Source organism: Sorex araneus, chromosome 11 (assembly GCF_027595985.1).
Source record: "Sorex araneus isolate mSorAra2 chromosome 11, mSorAra2.pri, whole genome shotgun sequence".
Classification (NCBI taxonomy): domain Eukaryota; kingdom Metazoa; phylum Chordata; class Mammalia; order Eulipotyphla; family Soricidae; genus Sorex; species Sorex araneus.
In genome coordinates this window covers 32,177,169-32,194,622 of record NC_073312.1, presented here as the reverse complement: position 1 = coordinate 32,194,622, position 17,454 = coordinate 32,177,169, and the positions used below count along the sequence as shown (strand labels likewise).

At 39.1% G+C, this 17,454-nt stretch overlaps 1 protein-coding gene across 4 annotated transcripts in view; it reads left to right on the top strand.

Moving 5' to 3' along the window:
• The window catches only part of LOC101540186 (cytochrome P450 2C5-like), a 33,990-nt gene extending 24,554 nt beyond the window's left edge, over window positions 1-9,436 (top strand). For all 4 annotated transcript variants that reach the window (XM_004621961.2, XM_004621963.2, XM_004621962.2 and 1 more), the window contains 2 exons: window positions 7,609-7,750; window positions 9,255-9,436. In XM_004621961.2, coding sequence (XP_004622018.2) covers window positions 7,609-7,750; window positions 9,255-9,436 — 324 coding nt within the window. The remainder of the gene's footprint in view (window positions 1-7,608; window positions 7,751-9,254) is intronic.
• Window positions 9,437-17,454: the final 8,018 nt, after the last annotated feature.

Here is a 17,454-nt window from a genome sequence, read left to right as displayed (position 1 = left end):
TCAATTTTTGTGAAAATTGATATATCTCATCACTGGGTTGTTAAGTCCGTATCTAAGGATTTACTAAGCTCTTCGTTACTAGTTGAGCCTTCTGTATTATTGTTTCTGTTTGTTGAGTTTGGCTGGATTCTATGTTACTTTAGCATCCAGTTGGGTGTCTTCCTGCTGAAATTTCAGCATCTTGAGAAATTAGGTGTTGTGTAGTCACATACCAGAGACTTCAGGATCTTTGGTCTGAGCCAATAAGTAGACGTGGTCGTGGCTGTGGGATGTGATTGTGGCTGCCGCAGCTTCCTGAAATATGGGGTCTAGGAGGAGGCTTCCTACCCCCACTCTGAGAAGACCCCAGATTTCCCAGCCTTGGCACCAGGGTACTAGAAATATTTTGCAATTTGGTGTCTCTGCAGAGATTATTAGTGGAGTGGTGGAGTTAACCCTTGGTGTGGCTCCAGTGGTGGGGTGTGAGTACAGCTGTTGGGGCTTCAGCAGGGTACTCAGCCTGCCTGCTTCCCGAGGGTATCCCAGAATGTCCATACATTTTAGCTGTTTAGCTTTCATCTCTTTGAAGATTTAGTCATGAACTGGTAGAACAGGACCTGTGGGTAAGTCAATATTGCAGGCAGTTGTGGGAGGTAGACATGGATGCCTAGGGAATATTTTCATTCTCAATAGTCTATTTCCTTACTTTCTTACTTTACTACATGTGAAGGAGGTCACCCAGTATTTGTCTTTCACTTTCTGACTGATTTCACTAGCATGACATCCTCCAGTTCAGGTTAGACTAAGAAGCAAGAGTTCATCTTCTCTCATGGCTGAGTAGTTTTCCATTGTGTAGGTGTTCCACACCTTTGTTCACTCATCTGTCATTGAGCTCTTAAGTTGTTTTCCAGATCTTGGCTATTGTAAGTCGTGCTTTAATGAACAATGGATGTGCATATATCTTTTCAAATAAGTGTTTTTGTGTTCTTGGAAGATACTCGAAGTACAATTTATGTGTCATATGGTGTTCTATTTTTAATATTTTTGTGGTCTTCATACTGTTTTCCATAGTAGTTAAACCAGTTTATGTTCCTACCAACACTGAATGAAGGTTCATATTTCACTACTTCCCTGCTGGCTCTCATAATTTCTGGTCATTTTGATATATGTCACTCTCACTATATGAGATGCTATCTCATTCACAGTTTTATTTAATAATCACTGATAATAATCATTATTCCCATATTCCCACGTGCCTTAAGGACATCTTTATCTCTTCATTGTTTACCTCTTCCCCTTTCTGATGGGGTCCTTTGTTAGGTTTTTTTGGTATATTTTTAACATATATTTTTTTTCAAGTCTCAGTCATACAATGATCAAACACCCATTCCTTCACCAGTGCACATGATCCACCATCAAGAACCCCAGAGACCCTCCCTCCCTCTACCCCTCTGCCTGTGTGGAAGATGATTTTTAATTAACTCTCTCATTGCTATGATAACATTCAATTTTTGACTGAAAACTCACTATCATTATTTGGAGTTTTCCCCCCAACAGTCAGACCTGTCAGAATGGCATCATTAGATTGTATTTTTTCTATTGTTGATAACAATGACCATATGATGTTGCACAGTCGTGAAAGTGGCCGCCTAGTTTTGAGATTCTGGTATTAAGTCCAGAAGTATTTTTGCCAGCAGCCGCTGCATTCCAAGATTGGTTTGTGTGCCTCTGGGATCATGGCTGTTCAGAAGTGGGGGAGCTGTTTGTGGGAGGACGCTGAGGTCTCATTTGGGCAGGAAGCAGGGCTGGTTCTGCCCTGCGGGGGGGCCCCCACCCATGGAGAGATTCCCCATGCATCCCATCATTACAAGCTCCTATCTCTCTGTCCAGTTGGCACTAAACGGTGGTGGTCACCATGCTGCTGAGAGGGGAAAAGGATGAGGACAAAAACCCTTTTTCTCCAGGGGCTGCACGGGACCGTACTTAAATTCAAAGTCCACGAATGCAGCTGCCAGCAGTCTTTGGGTTTCTGTGCCTCTGGTATAATGGCTGCTTAGAGGTGGCGGAGCCGTTCCTGAGTGTTTTCTTTGGATATCAGGAAAAGTTGTGCAGCCGCGTAAGTGGCTGCGTGGTTTGGAGAGATATCCCAGTCCCACAAACCAGAGCCATGTTAGTAGAAGCTCAGTGTCGCCGGGACTCCATCTGGAGAAGGCGGGGACTCTGCACCTTCTCCATCTGGCATCCTGGTGTTGTTGGCTTGGTCTGAGGTCTGGAGCATTCTCCAGCTTGCGGTGCTGCCGGCCCGGCTTCTTGCTGCCTCCTCTGTTAGTTTTATTGCAGTTTTGTGTACTCCTTAAATATCTTCAATATTTGCCATGTGTCATATTGTAATAGTGGATAATTTACTCATTCAATATGATGTCTTTTGTTTCAGTGAGTTTCTTTCATAGTGAAGAATGTTTATAGTTTGATGTATTTTAATTTGCTTATTATACCTTTATTTCTCTTATTAAATAACTGAAGAACTTATAGAAGTCAATATCATTTTTCCTTCCATGTATTTTATATCATAAAATATGTATTTTATATAGTTCTTAATCTAGCTTGAATTAATTTATGTGCATAGTGTGAGAATGTGCTGTATTTTAAAAATTTATTTCGAGAGGTCAAATCCAGAGGTAGTCTTCGTGCCAGGACCATTCCAGAAAATGCCAGATTCTCAAGCTAATCCTCACAGTTCTCAGGGTTCCAGGCTGTGTATGCCGTGTGTCGAATCCAGGGCCTCTCTCACCTTTAGCCTTATAGCCCAAGTATTTTTTATGATAGTACAAAATATTACTGTTATCTACTTTCTTACTGCTACAACATGGCTCCTATCAAAGTGTAAGGATCCCTTTACCCTTATTCCCTGGTTCCTCTCTCACCAGCACACTCAGGTCATGGTTCTCGTGATCATAACTTGCAGTTGTTTCCACTGCGAATTTTACAATCACTTGATTTTTCCTTTAGATTCTAAAATGAGAGGAGTCACCTAATCCTTGTACTTTTTTGTTCTGGTTCACATAATTCAGTATGACTTTGTCTAATTCCATCCAGTGAACTATCAAATTTAATCTTATTTCATAGCTGAGTAGGATTCCATTGTGTATACACCACAAGTTTTTTTATCATTCAATCGTTGGGCATTTGGATTTGTTTCTAAATCTTGGTTGTTGTGAATAATGCTGTGATAAACATAGATGTACATGTGTTTTCTAAAATTTTATTGAATATTTGTAAGACCATTACAAAGCTGTTTATGATTAGATTTCAGTCATACAATGATACAACACCCATTCCTCCACCAGTGCACATTTCCCACCACCAATGACCCCCATTTCCATCCGACCATTCTCCAACACCCCCTCCCACCTGCATCTCTCTCCTTTTGTACATTATGGTTTGCAATACAGGTGCTAAGAGGAGGTCATTGTGTTTGTTCAGGGCATTTTGTAATTTTATTGGGAAGGTAAGGCTTGAGTAGCTTTTTTTAACTGGGTGGATTTTGGCATGTGGACGTGACTGCTGAGGCTTCCAGAAGGAGGTGGGGGAAGGTAGCCCAGCCTGACCCCCCCACACCCCAAAGGCCTGTAGATTTCAGTCACAAAATCTGCTTACTCAAATTTTCAGCAGATTCTATCTTTTTGAGGTCTGTCCCAAGATGGTGGAGTCTGGCAAGAGACATGCCAGTGATTTTGGATTGTGGAAGCAAGCAGCTGGGGGTGAGGGAGGGGGTTTCTGCTTGGGTGGGCACCAGGCTGACCCATGCCACTCCTATTTTTCTTGTTCAGCCTTGCACAGGCCCGAGATTAACTGTGGCTTTTGAGATTTATTTATTGGTCTCTGAAGCAAGGCCGATAGAAGAGCTTACATGGAGGCACTGGGAGTCGGTTGGTGGGGGTGATTGCCGGAGCTTCCAGGAGTATAGGGAAGTGAGAGGTGGTATCTCATCCCAACCCCAAGAAAGCCTGGGGATTTGAGTCACAAAATCCGCATACTCAAATTTTCAACAGGTTATTATCTCATTAAGGTCTGTCTTGAGATGGTGGAGTCTAGTGGGGCCATGGCGATGATTTTGGATTGTGGGAGCAAGAGGCTGCCAACTCTCTGATCGGGTGTACCCCAGGCTGACCCTGCCCCCTCCGATTTACCCTGGTCTGTTCAGCCTTGCACAGGCCTGAGATTAAATGCAGTTTTTGATCTCTTCCAAGATTTGTTTATGGCTCTGTCAAGCAAGGCCCATAAAAAAGCTAGTATAGCTGAGCTGGAGGTGGTTTGTGGGCATGGCTCTCACATACCTAACCTTTGGCCTTTTAATTTATCAGAGAAACTTGGTTCTGAATTGTTGGAGTTTGGCCAGTGATACAGCAGCAATTTGGGAGTATCAGAAACTTAAAGCTTAAAGGCACCGTCAGACTGTGGATGCACTTTGCTCCCCATCCATCTCGGGTACAGGTTGGGCTATTGGTGGCACTAAAAGGCAGCCGACCCGTGTTCGATTCCTCCGCCCCTCTCGGGGAGCCTGGCAAGCTACCAAGAGTATCTCGCCCAATGGCAGAGCCTGGCAAGCTTCCCGTGGCATATTGAATATGCCAAAAACAGTAACAATAAGTCTCACAACGAGAGACGTTACTGGTGCCTGCTCAAACAAATCGATGAGCAACGGAATGACAGTCTTTTTGATTAATGTTTTCAGGTTGTGGTGGTAGTGGCCAATAATAAAACTGCAGGGTCAAAGGAAAACTCTGTTCCTAATTTTTTTGAGACTGTACAAACCATTTTCCAGAGGCTGAAGTAAGAAACAGTCTAAACAGCAGTAGATAGTTTCTGGTTCCCCACTGATCTACCAAACTTACTGTTTCCAGATCTTTCTATATAAACCATCCTTACTAGTGTAAAATGCTGTCATTATCACTTTGATTTGAGTTTCCCTGATTAATTGTGATGGTGTGACATTTTTCCAATGTCTTGGCTGTCTTTATACATCTTTGAGAAATTGTCCATTCACCCTTCCTATTTTGATAGGGTTGTTTATTATTTTGTGTTGTTGAGCTTTCACGGTGATAATATAGGCATTGATACTATTTGTGCTCTCTATCTTATATGTGATATTCAGAGAATTTCTACCAGTCACTTGGGTATATTTTTATTTTACACCTCATTTCTTCCGCAGTAAAGGAGCGTTTATTTGATATAGTCCCATTTGATGTTTTCTGCTTTGTTTTCTTTGCCAGTGGGGTCATATCTTTGAAACCTCCTCTGAGGTCAAGATCTTGCAGCTCTGTCTATATTTTCCTCAGTATATTTTATGAATAAAGATTTGATATTGGTGTTTTTAACCAATGTTGAATCAACTATAATTTGCTGTGCGAGGAAGGGGTCCAGGGTTTTTTCTATTTGTTTGTATTTAGTTAACCATTTCTTCCAATATCATTTATTAAAGGGCTATTTTTGCTTCACTTCATAAACTTAGGTCCTTTGTTATAAATTCACTGCCCATACATCTGAAATTAATCTCTGTATCTAAAATTATAGTTTGCTGATCTGAGAGTCTTTGTTTCATTACCATGCAGTTTTAATTACTATAGCTTTGTAATAAAGATTAAAGTTTGAGAATGAGATGTTTCCCAGATACTTTTTTCTTAGGATTATATTGGCTGTTTTGTTTGTATTAAGGTTTTATATAAATAATAGATATACATAAAGTTCCATAGAAATTTTTATGAGCATGGTGTTGCATCCATAAAATACATTGGGTAAAATAGTCATTTTTACAATGTTGATACTGCATTGAAAATATCATACATGATGATCAAGTGAGATAGTATTTGTCCCAGGGAAGCAAGTTTGCTTTAACATAAATAATTCTGTAATTCACAGCAAGTTTGTTTTAACATACATACTTAATATGATTCACAGCAGTTTTAACAGGACAAGAACCACATGATTATATATATTTTTTTATTGATTTATTTTTTTATTAGTGAATCACCATGAGGGTACAGTTACAGATTTACATATGTTCACGGTTGTATTTTAGTCATACAATGCTTGAGTACCCATCCCTCCAGCAGTGTCCATTCTCCACCACCGATGATCCCAGTATCCCTCCCCCCCACTCCCTCCTCCCCTCTCCACCCCACTCTGTGGTAAGGCATTCCCTATTGTTCTCTCTCCTTTTGGGTGTTGTGTTTTGCAATAGAGGTATTGAGCGGCCATCGTGTTCAATCTATAGTCTACTTTCAGCACACATCTCCCGTTCTCAGCAGGTCTGATTATATTTTTAGATGCAGAAGAACCATTTAACAAAATCTAATCATCCTGGTAGAGACTCTCAACAGAATAGGGGTTGAGGGAACTTATCTCTGTAGTGTAAAAGCCTTATACAATAAACTCATGGATATCATTAATTTGTTCGAGCAGGCACCAGTAACGTCTCTCATTGAGAGACTTATTGTTACTGTTTTTGGCATATCCAATATGCACGGATAGCTTGTCAGGCTCTGCCGTGTGGGCTCGATACTCTCGGTAGCTTGCCGGGCTCTCCGAGAGGGGTGGAGGAATCAAACTCGGGTCGGCCGCGTGAAAGGCGAACGCCCAACCACTGTGCTATCAGAGGGAAAATTGAAAGGCTTTCCCCTTAGTTTAGGCACAAGACAAGTATTACATGAGAAATCCTTGATACAGCAATTAGACAAGAATATAAAATAAAGGAATTCAGATTAGTAAAGAAGCTATATGATCACTACGTAAATAGGACATCATATTATACAAAGAGAATCCAAAATTCCACTAAAACTGTCCTAGAACCAAAAAACCATGAAGTTACAGGCTAGAAAATCAAATGTACAAAAATATTACATTCTGGTGTGTTAACAAAGATATGGAAAAGAGAGAAAAAATAAGTGGTTCCATTTTTATTATCATCTCAAAAATAGTTAAATATCTATGAATTCACTTTAAAAAGGAAGAAACAACTACTTAGTGAAAAATTATAAATCACTTCTAAAAGAAATAAAAGGGGACAGAAGAAAGTGTAAACATAGTCTAGTTCATCAACATTGTTAAAAAGACCATCACATGTTCTTTAGTTAAGAAAAGCAAACTATGTGTCTATACTAAATACTAGTATTTGTTACTGTGCTATTTAATTAATACAAAGGTAGTATCTTTTATTTGATTACATTTTTATTTATAGAAGTCTTATGCAGATAATACTAAAATCTTCAAATTTCAGACATATTTCCATTTTATTTTTTATCCAAATTAGAAATTAGTGAAGATAGAAATAAGATAATACATCTGATAGTTTAAGATATCAGTGTCCAAATAAGCAGGATGGATTCTGAGGTCTGGTATCCTAAATTCCAAGTATTCAGTATTTAAACACTATTGAAGCCCTAGTTATTTAACATAACCACCACTAGTTTTATACTTATTGTTCTTTATTTTTCATTTTATATGACGCAAGTTGCACTGACATTTCTTGGAACTAGATTTTTGAAAAAATCTATAATAGTGAAATGAATTATTTTGAGTATTTCTTCCAGCCTCACAACTTCTTCCTAACCGAGTTTATATTTATTTCAGGGCACAATCATATTAACATCACTGACTTCAGTCCTGCATGATGACAAAGAATTTACCAACCCAAAGGTGTTTGACCCTGGTCACTTTCTGGATAAGAACGGCAAGTTTAAGAAAAGTGACCATTTCATGGCTTTCTCAGCAGGTAACAAATGCTTAATTCCTTTGTACTTGGAGGACAAGGTACAGTTTGGGAATTAGTAAAAACCCATGTAGCACCCATTCTATTTTTCCAAAATTAGCCTTTGTGAAATTACAATAGTTATTCATGATTGGTGGGGGATTGGAGCAATAGTGCAGAGGATAGAATGTTTTCCTTGCACAAGGCAACCTGGGTTGGATTCCCAGTGCCCACACGGTCATGTCCCTTGAGCACTTCCAGGGGTTATTCCTGAGGGCAGAGCCAGGAGTAACCCCTGAGCATTGCCAGATGTAGCCCCCAAACGGACAAACAAAAGTTATTCTTGATTGGGTTTCAGGCATACAATGTTTCAACATGGATTCCTTCACCAGTGTCCACTTCCCTCTTTCATTGCTCTCCACCCCAAACCCCATTTACCTCCCATACACCAGTCTGCTCCTACGAGAGGTGCTTTTGGAAAAAACTCTATGTAAGTTTTTGCACTGTGATTTACAGTACTGTTGCTGATAGAGTTTCATACATACACTTTACCACCTTTCAGCATCATCTCCTCCTCCTGCTTGAACACTCCCCTCCACCCTAGATATTTTGCCCCTCCCTGTCCTATCCCCTAGCATTCTCAAGTGGCATGTTTCCTACTGAAGACCAGTTCTCATGTTCTTCATTTCCACTGTCTTTAGGCATATGTTGTCCCACCAATATGGTTCTTTATATCCTGCATATGAGAGAGATCATTGTGTGTGTATCTCTCTCTCTCTCTCTAGCTTCACTTAACATGATACTCTCCAGGTTTCTCCATGTAGCAGTAGCAAATTTCTTTATACTTTCTATGTCTGAGTAATAGTATATTTTGTATATGTACTATAATTTCTTTATCTAGTCATCTATTCTTGGACACTTGAGTGGGTTGATAGAATTGCTGTCTTTAAATAAAAACATCAATCTTAGTATTCATGCAATTTCCTTTTTATGATAATAATTATTGATCCAGATCACTGGATCTTTGGATATTTCATCCAGTTTTTCAAAAGGTTGGAAACACAATTTAATCTAATTATTGAAAATATAAATGAAGGGCATACTAAAAATAACAGTGTAGTAAAATTTCTAAATTTCTTGGTTCATTGAATTTTCACAAAGGAAGTAATAGCAGAAATGTGAGGTTATGAAGAATGAAAACAAAGTAATGGAATAACAGAGTAGGAACAGAAATTTCTACTAATGCATGTGCATTTCTAGAGAAACACTGATCAAAATTTTAGATGTAAAAATAGCAACTATAGAATTATCTAATGAAGTGTTTGGCATAATATTGAACCTCAGTAAATATTTGCTTAAAGAGAAATATGTGTTTAGGTAAGTGGATAGCATATGTATTTACCTTTTGTCCATCTGCCTATTCAAACTTCTGTCTAATGCAACTGTTCATCATATAGGTATTGCATATTCTCCTCACAAGAGAAAAAATATTCAAGAAATTTTTGCATTCTGTGTTTGTTATTTTCAGGGAAACGGGCATGTGCTGGAGAGAGTCTGGCTCGTATGGAGCTGTTTTTGTTTCTCACCACCATTTTACAGAATTTTACCTTGAAATCTGAAGTTGACCCCAAGGACATTGACACCACTCCAACTTCCAATGGATTTATTTCTGTGCCTCCAAACTACAAACTCTGCTTCATTCCTGTGTGAAGAGTACAGACCATTTGGTTTTTACTGTGATGTTATCTATGACTTCTACTCACTTTAGGCTGGGTTTTCCTCCTTTCATTTTTATCCATTATCTGAAATTGCCCTGTCTACCTCTTCCATCTTCATTGAAAACCCAGAACAACCAATTTACATTAAAAGAGCGTTTCCAGGGCAGGAAAGATAGTACAGCGGGTAAAGTGTTTGCCTTGCACGAACCTAGGTTTGATTCCCAGCATTCCATGTGGTCCCCTGAGCACCCCAGGACAAATTCCTGAGTGTAGAGCCAGGAGTAACCCCTGTGCATCGCTGGGTGTGACATCAAGAGAGAAAAATAAAATAAAATAAATTTAAAATAAGAGAATTTCCTTAATCTCAATGCACATGTATGAGTTACTTCATTAATCTATAACTTTTGTACTGGCCACTATACATAATAATATTTACTTAATATTGAGTAGTTCTAGATAGACAGTGTGACAGAGGAAGATGATTAATATATTTCAAATTATTCATAAATATATTTCTCCTCTTTATGTTCTAAACAAAAATTATAGTTTGATGAGCCAAGTACTAGATTTTATTCCTTTTTACATAATTCAGATAAGAAAAGAAGAATGAAAATGAGAGGCTAAAGAGATAATAAGCAGGGAGGACATTTGCCTTGCATGCAGTGGACCTGGTTTTAATCCTAGGCACCCCATATAGTTCTAAATGTACCATCAGTTGTAGTCCCTGAGGAGTAAACCCCAATGAATGAGCCCCGAGCACTGCTGGGTATTCTAGCCTCCAAAAATGAAAATAATGCAAAGAAGATATTTTGACCTTAATAATGATTCACACAGGAAAGAGTGAAAGAGAATAGAAGAGGCCTTTGGGTTTAGTATTATTGAGAGATATTGATACCAATTTTGAAAGTGTGGGAAAGCTGTTCAAAAGCAGCTTTATTCTGTAAGGAGATATTGAAATAAGTGATGGTGATGCATTTTATCCCCATAAGCCATGAAGACTACCAAGAAAAATAAGAGCAGAAATCAATGAAATTACAAGCATACAATCAATATAGGAAAACAATGAAAGCAAAACTCTTTAAAATAGTTAATCATGTTGATAACACCAGACTACTCTGAAAAAAGAGAGAAGATACAAATGTCTAATACCAAATTTAACACGATATCATTGCTTGATTTCACTGAAATTAAAAGAATTAAGAAAATAAGTAGTATGAGCAAGTTTTTGCCCAATATTTGATAATGTATATAAAATATCTGCTCATCACACACTTAGTAAAGCACTAAATTAGAAGATACATGAAGCATTCAAAAAAGTAATAAGAAAATAATAGCTCTATAAAAAAATGGAGAGAATAGATGAACAGACATGTCCTCAAAGAAGGCACCCAGATATCCAATAGGCATATGGAAAAATGTTCTACTCACCATTAGAGTTATACAAATCAAAATGAGTTTTTACTTCACACCAGTGAGATTGACACACATCAGAAAAAGTAGGAACGGGGCGGAAGTGATAGTAAATAGGGCACTTACCTTGCAGACAGTCAACTGGAATTTGATCGCTAGCACTCCATATAACCCTCCAAACCCCACCAGGACTGATCCCTGAGCACAGAGCCAGGAGTAAGCTCTGAGCACTGCTGGTTGTACCTTTCATCCCTCCCCCAAAAAAACCCCACAAAATAATAAAAATAAACAACCAGTGCCACCAGGGGTGCAGAAGAATAAGAACACTCATGTGTTGTTGGCAATGCCATTTAGCTAGGAAGCTGAACTCAGAAAAATTTTGCCCCCAGTTCAAGACTTAGGAAAAAAGCGCTTAGTAGAGTAATACTTCACTTCTTCATATATATGAGAAAGCGCACATTGGTATCCTAATCTGGTCATGAAAATCTTATAATCGCTAATGCACATATCAGGAGTAAAAATATAAAAGAAAGCCTTTCGACAACTATTCAGGCCATTAGGAACATTGTCCTTGGTGACCCTGACAAGAACTTCAGGTTACCAACAATGGAAAAAAGTGAACTTGAAATTAAGAAAGGAGGGCCAAGCCGGTTGATTGATCAGATGCCGTTTATTCTATTCTTTCCACACGCCTGTTCCAGTCTCTCTGAGCTTCCCATTTCTCCTCTCTCCTCTCTCTCCTCGCCCCCCCACTCTTCCTTCCTAGCACCTCACTCCTTCATCCCTGCTCTCTGGATTCCCCTCCTCCTTCACTAGTCTCCCCCACTTCTCTCTCTACACATTGCCTGCTAGGGTACACCCAGTATGGTAGCAAAATCAACATAAGAAAGCCCTTCCTGAGGTTCAAAGGAAACACCACCTAGGGGCATTCCAAAGCCCTTCCTGACTGCCAGCAGGTAAAATACCTCTTAAGGTGTTTTTCTCCTTTCCTCAGTCCAAAAACTCCATCAACATCTTAATACTAGCTATGTTTGTATGGACACAGGCTGAACCTTTTTCCAGACTATTGGGAGAGCTGTCCTTCGAGCAGCAGCCCAAATTAAAAAGGCGATTGCTGAGACACCTTTTTTTCTTTAAATTATTTCACACCAAGTTTTTGCAACAAATCTCATCCCCATCGGGTGATAGCTTTTGGAGCAATATATGGCTGGATGACTGCTGTGTCTCCATCAGGATCACTTCAGTGAAGAGGTTGTATACTCTGTTGAACATCAGTGACCACTCCCATACTAGAAAAAGTAAGGTTCACACCATGCTTTTGCTAAACCACAGGCCAATGATGAGAGGCAACAACAGTAACATCAGCACCTGAATGTAACATACCCTCCAGTTTTGTCCCATTCTCAAAGGTCATATCTAAAGTAGGCTTATCATCAGTAATCTTTTTTGCCCAAAATATTTCTACATTAGTGCTTCCAAAATCACCTTTTCTTTCTTTCTTTCTTTCTTTCTTTCTTTCTTTCTTTCTTTCTTTCTTTCTTTCTTTCTTTCTTTCTTTCTTTCTTTCTTTCTTTCTTTCTTTCTTTCTTCCTTCCTTCCTTCCTTCCTTCCTTCCTTCCTTCCTTTCTCTCTCTCTCTCTCTCTCTCTCTCTCTCTCTTTCTTTCTTTCTTTCTTTCTTTCTTTCTTTCTTTCTTTCTTTCTTTCTTTCTTTCTTTCTTTCTTTCTTCCTTTCTTTCTTCTTTTCACTTTCTCCAATCTGCTGAGAGGCTATGCACGCTTAGTGCATCATTTTCCTTCTTGATTTCTTCCGTACCAGGCCTTTATCTTTGAGCCTCACACTGGGGCCTGATGTTGCACTAAGGTTTGGTTAGGCTGTCTGAGGCACTGAGATATGCATGCGAAAAAAATAAAGGATTTATAGAGGATCACAAACTATCTCTGGTGACAAAGAGCAGCCTGTTCAGCCCCTCTTTATTAACTAGCTTAATCATCCTAACCAATAATATGCAGACACATAGGCAGAGTATGTAAATTAACTTAGTCAACAGAAACATAATCTAAGTCAGTTACATAAATGGAAACATAGTCAGTTACAGTAACGGAAAAACAATTTTTACATCCAAGCCTAGCTAGGCCTGAAATATGTAAGATGTTATACACCAACAGTGGTGTTGTTTAGGAGGACATATGGTCTCCCAGGCATCTTATATAGGTCAGCTTCATTCAAGACAAATACTCTACCCACTGAACTATTGTTCAGGCCCCAGAATCCACATGAAAGAGCAATAAAACATTTCATAATGTCTTGACAAAGCATTTTTTATTTTCTAAATGAGTGTATGAATAATTGAACTATTTAATTTAATTTAACTATTTAATGTAACTAGCCCCAGCGTCGTGTAATCCCATCTTTTGCTAAGATCCTGAGACTATAAAACGAAACTCCCGGAAGAGAGCAGAGTCTCCTGCCCCTGTGCCTGGCTGTGTTCACCAGGGCCCATCAGAGGGGGGCGGGTTAAATTTATCTCCCGGCCCCCAGCAGAGTCCCAGCAGCCGAAAACCTTCAGAACTCAGTCACAGCCCTGCTCCAGGCCACTCTCCACATGCATGGACAGGCTTCATGCATGAAGGTTTCAGCAGAGGAACCCAGGTGTGTGGGACCCCGGGCTGAGATTTTCAGGCCGGCTTGGATTGGGACTGGGTCTCCTCCACCCAGATCCCCCAATTTCCAGTAGCTAGTCAGTCACATCCACAAAAGGCTTAGAGCCATGTAATCTGATCAATGGCCAAGATCCAGAGACTATAAAACAAAGGTCCCAGAAGCGACCTCTCATAGCCTAGTTCTCCCTCTGGAGAACCTGGCAAGCTATTGAGAGTATCCTGCCCTCACAGCAGAGCCTGGCAAGCTCCCTATGTATATTCTATATGCCAAAAACAGTAATAATGATGGGTCTCATTTCCCTGACTCTGAAAGAGCATCCAATGTGGCACCATGGGAAGGACGAGCTAAAATCTCAGGGCTAACATGAATGGATGCATTGCTGGTGCCTGTTCGAGCAAATCGATGAACAACAGGATGACTATGATACAGTGGTTTAATTTAGAACAAACCGTTTGCCTTGCACGCGGCTGACATGGGTTCAATTCCTGTGTCCCTCTTGGAGATCCTGGCAAGCAACCAAGAGTACCCCGCCCGCCTGGCAAGCTACATGAGGCATATTTAATATGCCAAAATAAAAACCAGTAACAACAAGTCTCATAATGGAATCTTTACTGCTGCCTGCTCAAGCAAATTGATATACAACCGTATGATAGTGCTACAGTGCTACAGTGCTATCTTGTAACTATCACTCCCTGATATAAAAACATGTATAAAAACATATATTCTATGTATGTATGTTGGGGTCATACTGGGCAGTGCTCAGGGTTTACTCCTGTTTTCATGCTTAGAAATCACTCCTGGTGATATGCTGGGGACAATATTCAGTACCAAGAAATAACCCAGGTTGGCTGTGTGCAAGGCTAGCTCCTTACCACCTGTACTATCAATCTGGCCACCCATTGACATTTAGAGTGTTGTGACCATTAAATGTCATCTATTGATCAGTATAAATGTGGTGATGATTCTAGGCCCTTGGTCTTTTTAGTGAAGCCTCCCTTGTTCCACTGAATAAATACTTTTTTTGTGCTAATTTCCCTTCATTATTGTGCATACTTCATTACACTACTTTTGATGAAGGCACATTTGAAAAAGGCATTAGAAGCAGTTATGCCTGGAGTACCCAGCTGGGAACCCAGATTCTCAAACTCTGTCCCTGATGTTTTGAGATTGGGTTAAGCAAATTTCATCTCTTATGGGATGGAGAGAAGGAGGATGTCTTAATTTTATTCTTTTCCTGAGAATCTATAGCATCTTTATCCTTGAACTCAAGCAAGAAACACCTATATAATAGGAAGCTGTTATTTTGTAATAGTCACAGGGTATATATTCATAATACCATGTTTAGGGTTTTAGGTAGTTTTTGCTTAAAATTGTAGTGATGCAACTTTTCTCTGTTTAGGTAATAATTACAGTGAGTCTTACATTCCACTGAGTTGAAATCTTATAAAAGTAAACTTCAAGCTGCCAAGTTTAGTCATTCAGTAATCATTAATCAATTTAGATATTTCGAAAGTCAAATTTTAACAGATCATCAAATCTCAGTGTTACTGTATACACAGTACATAGAGTGACTTCCATGAGTTCACACAGAGGCATCCATAGTTTAAATGCTATTTATCACTATATTTTACTTACATTTAATTTTAGTTTGGGTTTTTTTGTAGGGGATGTAGAGCACACCCTCAATATTCAGATACTGTTTCTAGCTTTGTGCTCAGAGGGATCCTGGGAGTGTATGGAGGAACATACCTGTGCAGGGAATCCAACTGGGTTGGCTTTAGTGCAAACCAAGTGCCTTAACCTCTGGACTCATCCTCCAGCCTACTGTTACTGTTTCTCAAAAAAGTTAAAATTTTGTGTTTTTGGTTTTTGTTTGTTTGGGGGCCACACTTGGCAGTGTTCAGAATTTACTCCTGGCTCTGCACTCAGAAATTACTTTTGGCAGTGCTCAGGGGACCATATGGGATGCCGGGGACTGAACCTTAGTTGACTATGTGTAAGGCAAGTGTCCTATCTGCTATATTATCTCTCCATTCCATCAAAAAATTTCATTTTCTTTTTTTTAAATGCTATTGTAGAAAAATTTTCATTTTCAAGGACAGGGTACCTTATGTTAGATCTAGCATTGCCATTATTTTTCATTGTGAAAAGCACAGAAAACATTGATTACTCTAAAAACATTAACTTTCTGGCGGTTAGTTTGAACTCAGAGATTTGAGTCACTTTGGCATCAAAAGATTTATATCAGTGGTTTTGAATCCTACATGCACATTGGAAGGCTGAAAAAATTATAAATACCTCTACCCTACCCCTGCCCTCACCTCCCTCCCCTGCACACTGATAAAGCACAATCATGACTGGTTTTTAGAAGGAAAATAGACAACAGACAATCTGTCTTTATTACCAGTGGACCAAAGTTCACTAAGAGGAACCTATAAATAGAATATAATTGATTTGCCATTCCTGGCAGTGCTCAGGGGTTACTCCTGGTTCTGCACTCAGGAATCATTTCTGGTGAGCTCCAGGAACCCTATGGGATACCAGGGATTAAAACAGGGTCAGCTGCATGCAAGGCAAGCACCCTACCACTGTTCTATTTTTCCAGTCCCGATTATCTCCTCTTATTTTTTATTCTTTAAACATTTATTTAAAAAGTACCATGATAAACAACACTATTAATAACAAAGTTTCAGGTAGACAGTATTCCATCCACTTCCAATGTCTTAATATCCCTCTATTTCTATCATGTACCCTTTGCCTCACTGTCTTGGCAAACACTTCTTTTGGCCAGTCTCAGGGTCTGAAGCCACCAATCATTGTTTTTATTCTCTTTTCATGTTTCTTTATGCTCCACACATGAGAGAGATTATTCTGTGTTTGTCTCTCTTCCTCTGATTGATTTCACTTAGCGTTATTCCCTCTAGTTCCATTCATTAACTGGAAACTTGCATGATTTCATTTTTTCTTCTTTTATTTTTTCTTTTTTTGTTTTTGGTGAGATACAACAATCTTCACACACTTTTTTCTAAGAAAACTGTTGGATTGTTTTTAGTACATTATTCATAACAAGCAACACCAAATAAATTATTTAGGTCTTGCTTTGGGGGCAGGCTTGGGGGTGGAGTTGTTGGGAAAATTCAAAGTAATGGTGGTGAGAAGGTGTAATGGTGGTAGGATTGGTGTTGGAATCTTGAATGCAATAAATTATTGTGAACAACCTTACAAAAATAAAATTAAATTTAAAAAAAGAACAACGGACTAAAGAAATAGTACAGCAAATACGGCACTCGCCTTGCACATGGCCAACTTGGGTTTAATCCCTGGCACTCCATATGGTCCCTGAGCCCAATTGGGAGTGATCCCCATACACAGAGCCAAGATAACCTCTGGGCACCACTGGGTGTAGCACCAAAATAAAGCAAACAAGAATTATCTATGAGCACAGGAAAGGAACATGAACTCAGCTTTCGGGGAATGGAGAGTCCTATAGATCTATTATACCCATCTCTTTCTTTAAGAGTCCAATTTCCTTAATGGTTCTCATTCTGATTGATTGATCCAATGATGAGAGTGTGGTAGTAAAATATCTTACTACTACTATATTACTGTAAATAGTTTATTTATGCCTGCTAGTAGTTACTACACGTATTCTGATGATCCTTTGTTTAATGCATATATTTTAGGATATTTTTTAGTGTATACATTCTTTGATTGATATGTAATGTCCATCTGTCTTTTATTACCTTTATAGACTGAAGTCCATTTAATCTGATATGACTATTCCTACCTTTTCTTAGCCTTTTATTATCTGTAGGATTGGTTTTTAACTTTTTTTTTTGCTTTAAGCCCGTGTTTATCATGATAGTTCAAGTCATGATAGATAGTTAAAGTGAGTCTCTTTTAAGAAGCAAATCCCAAGTCTTGCAGGACAGGGAAG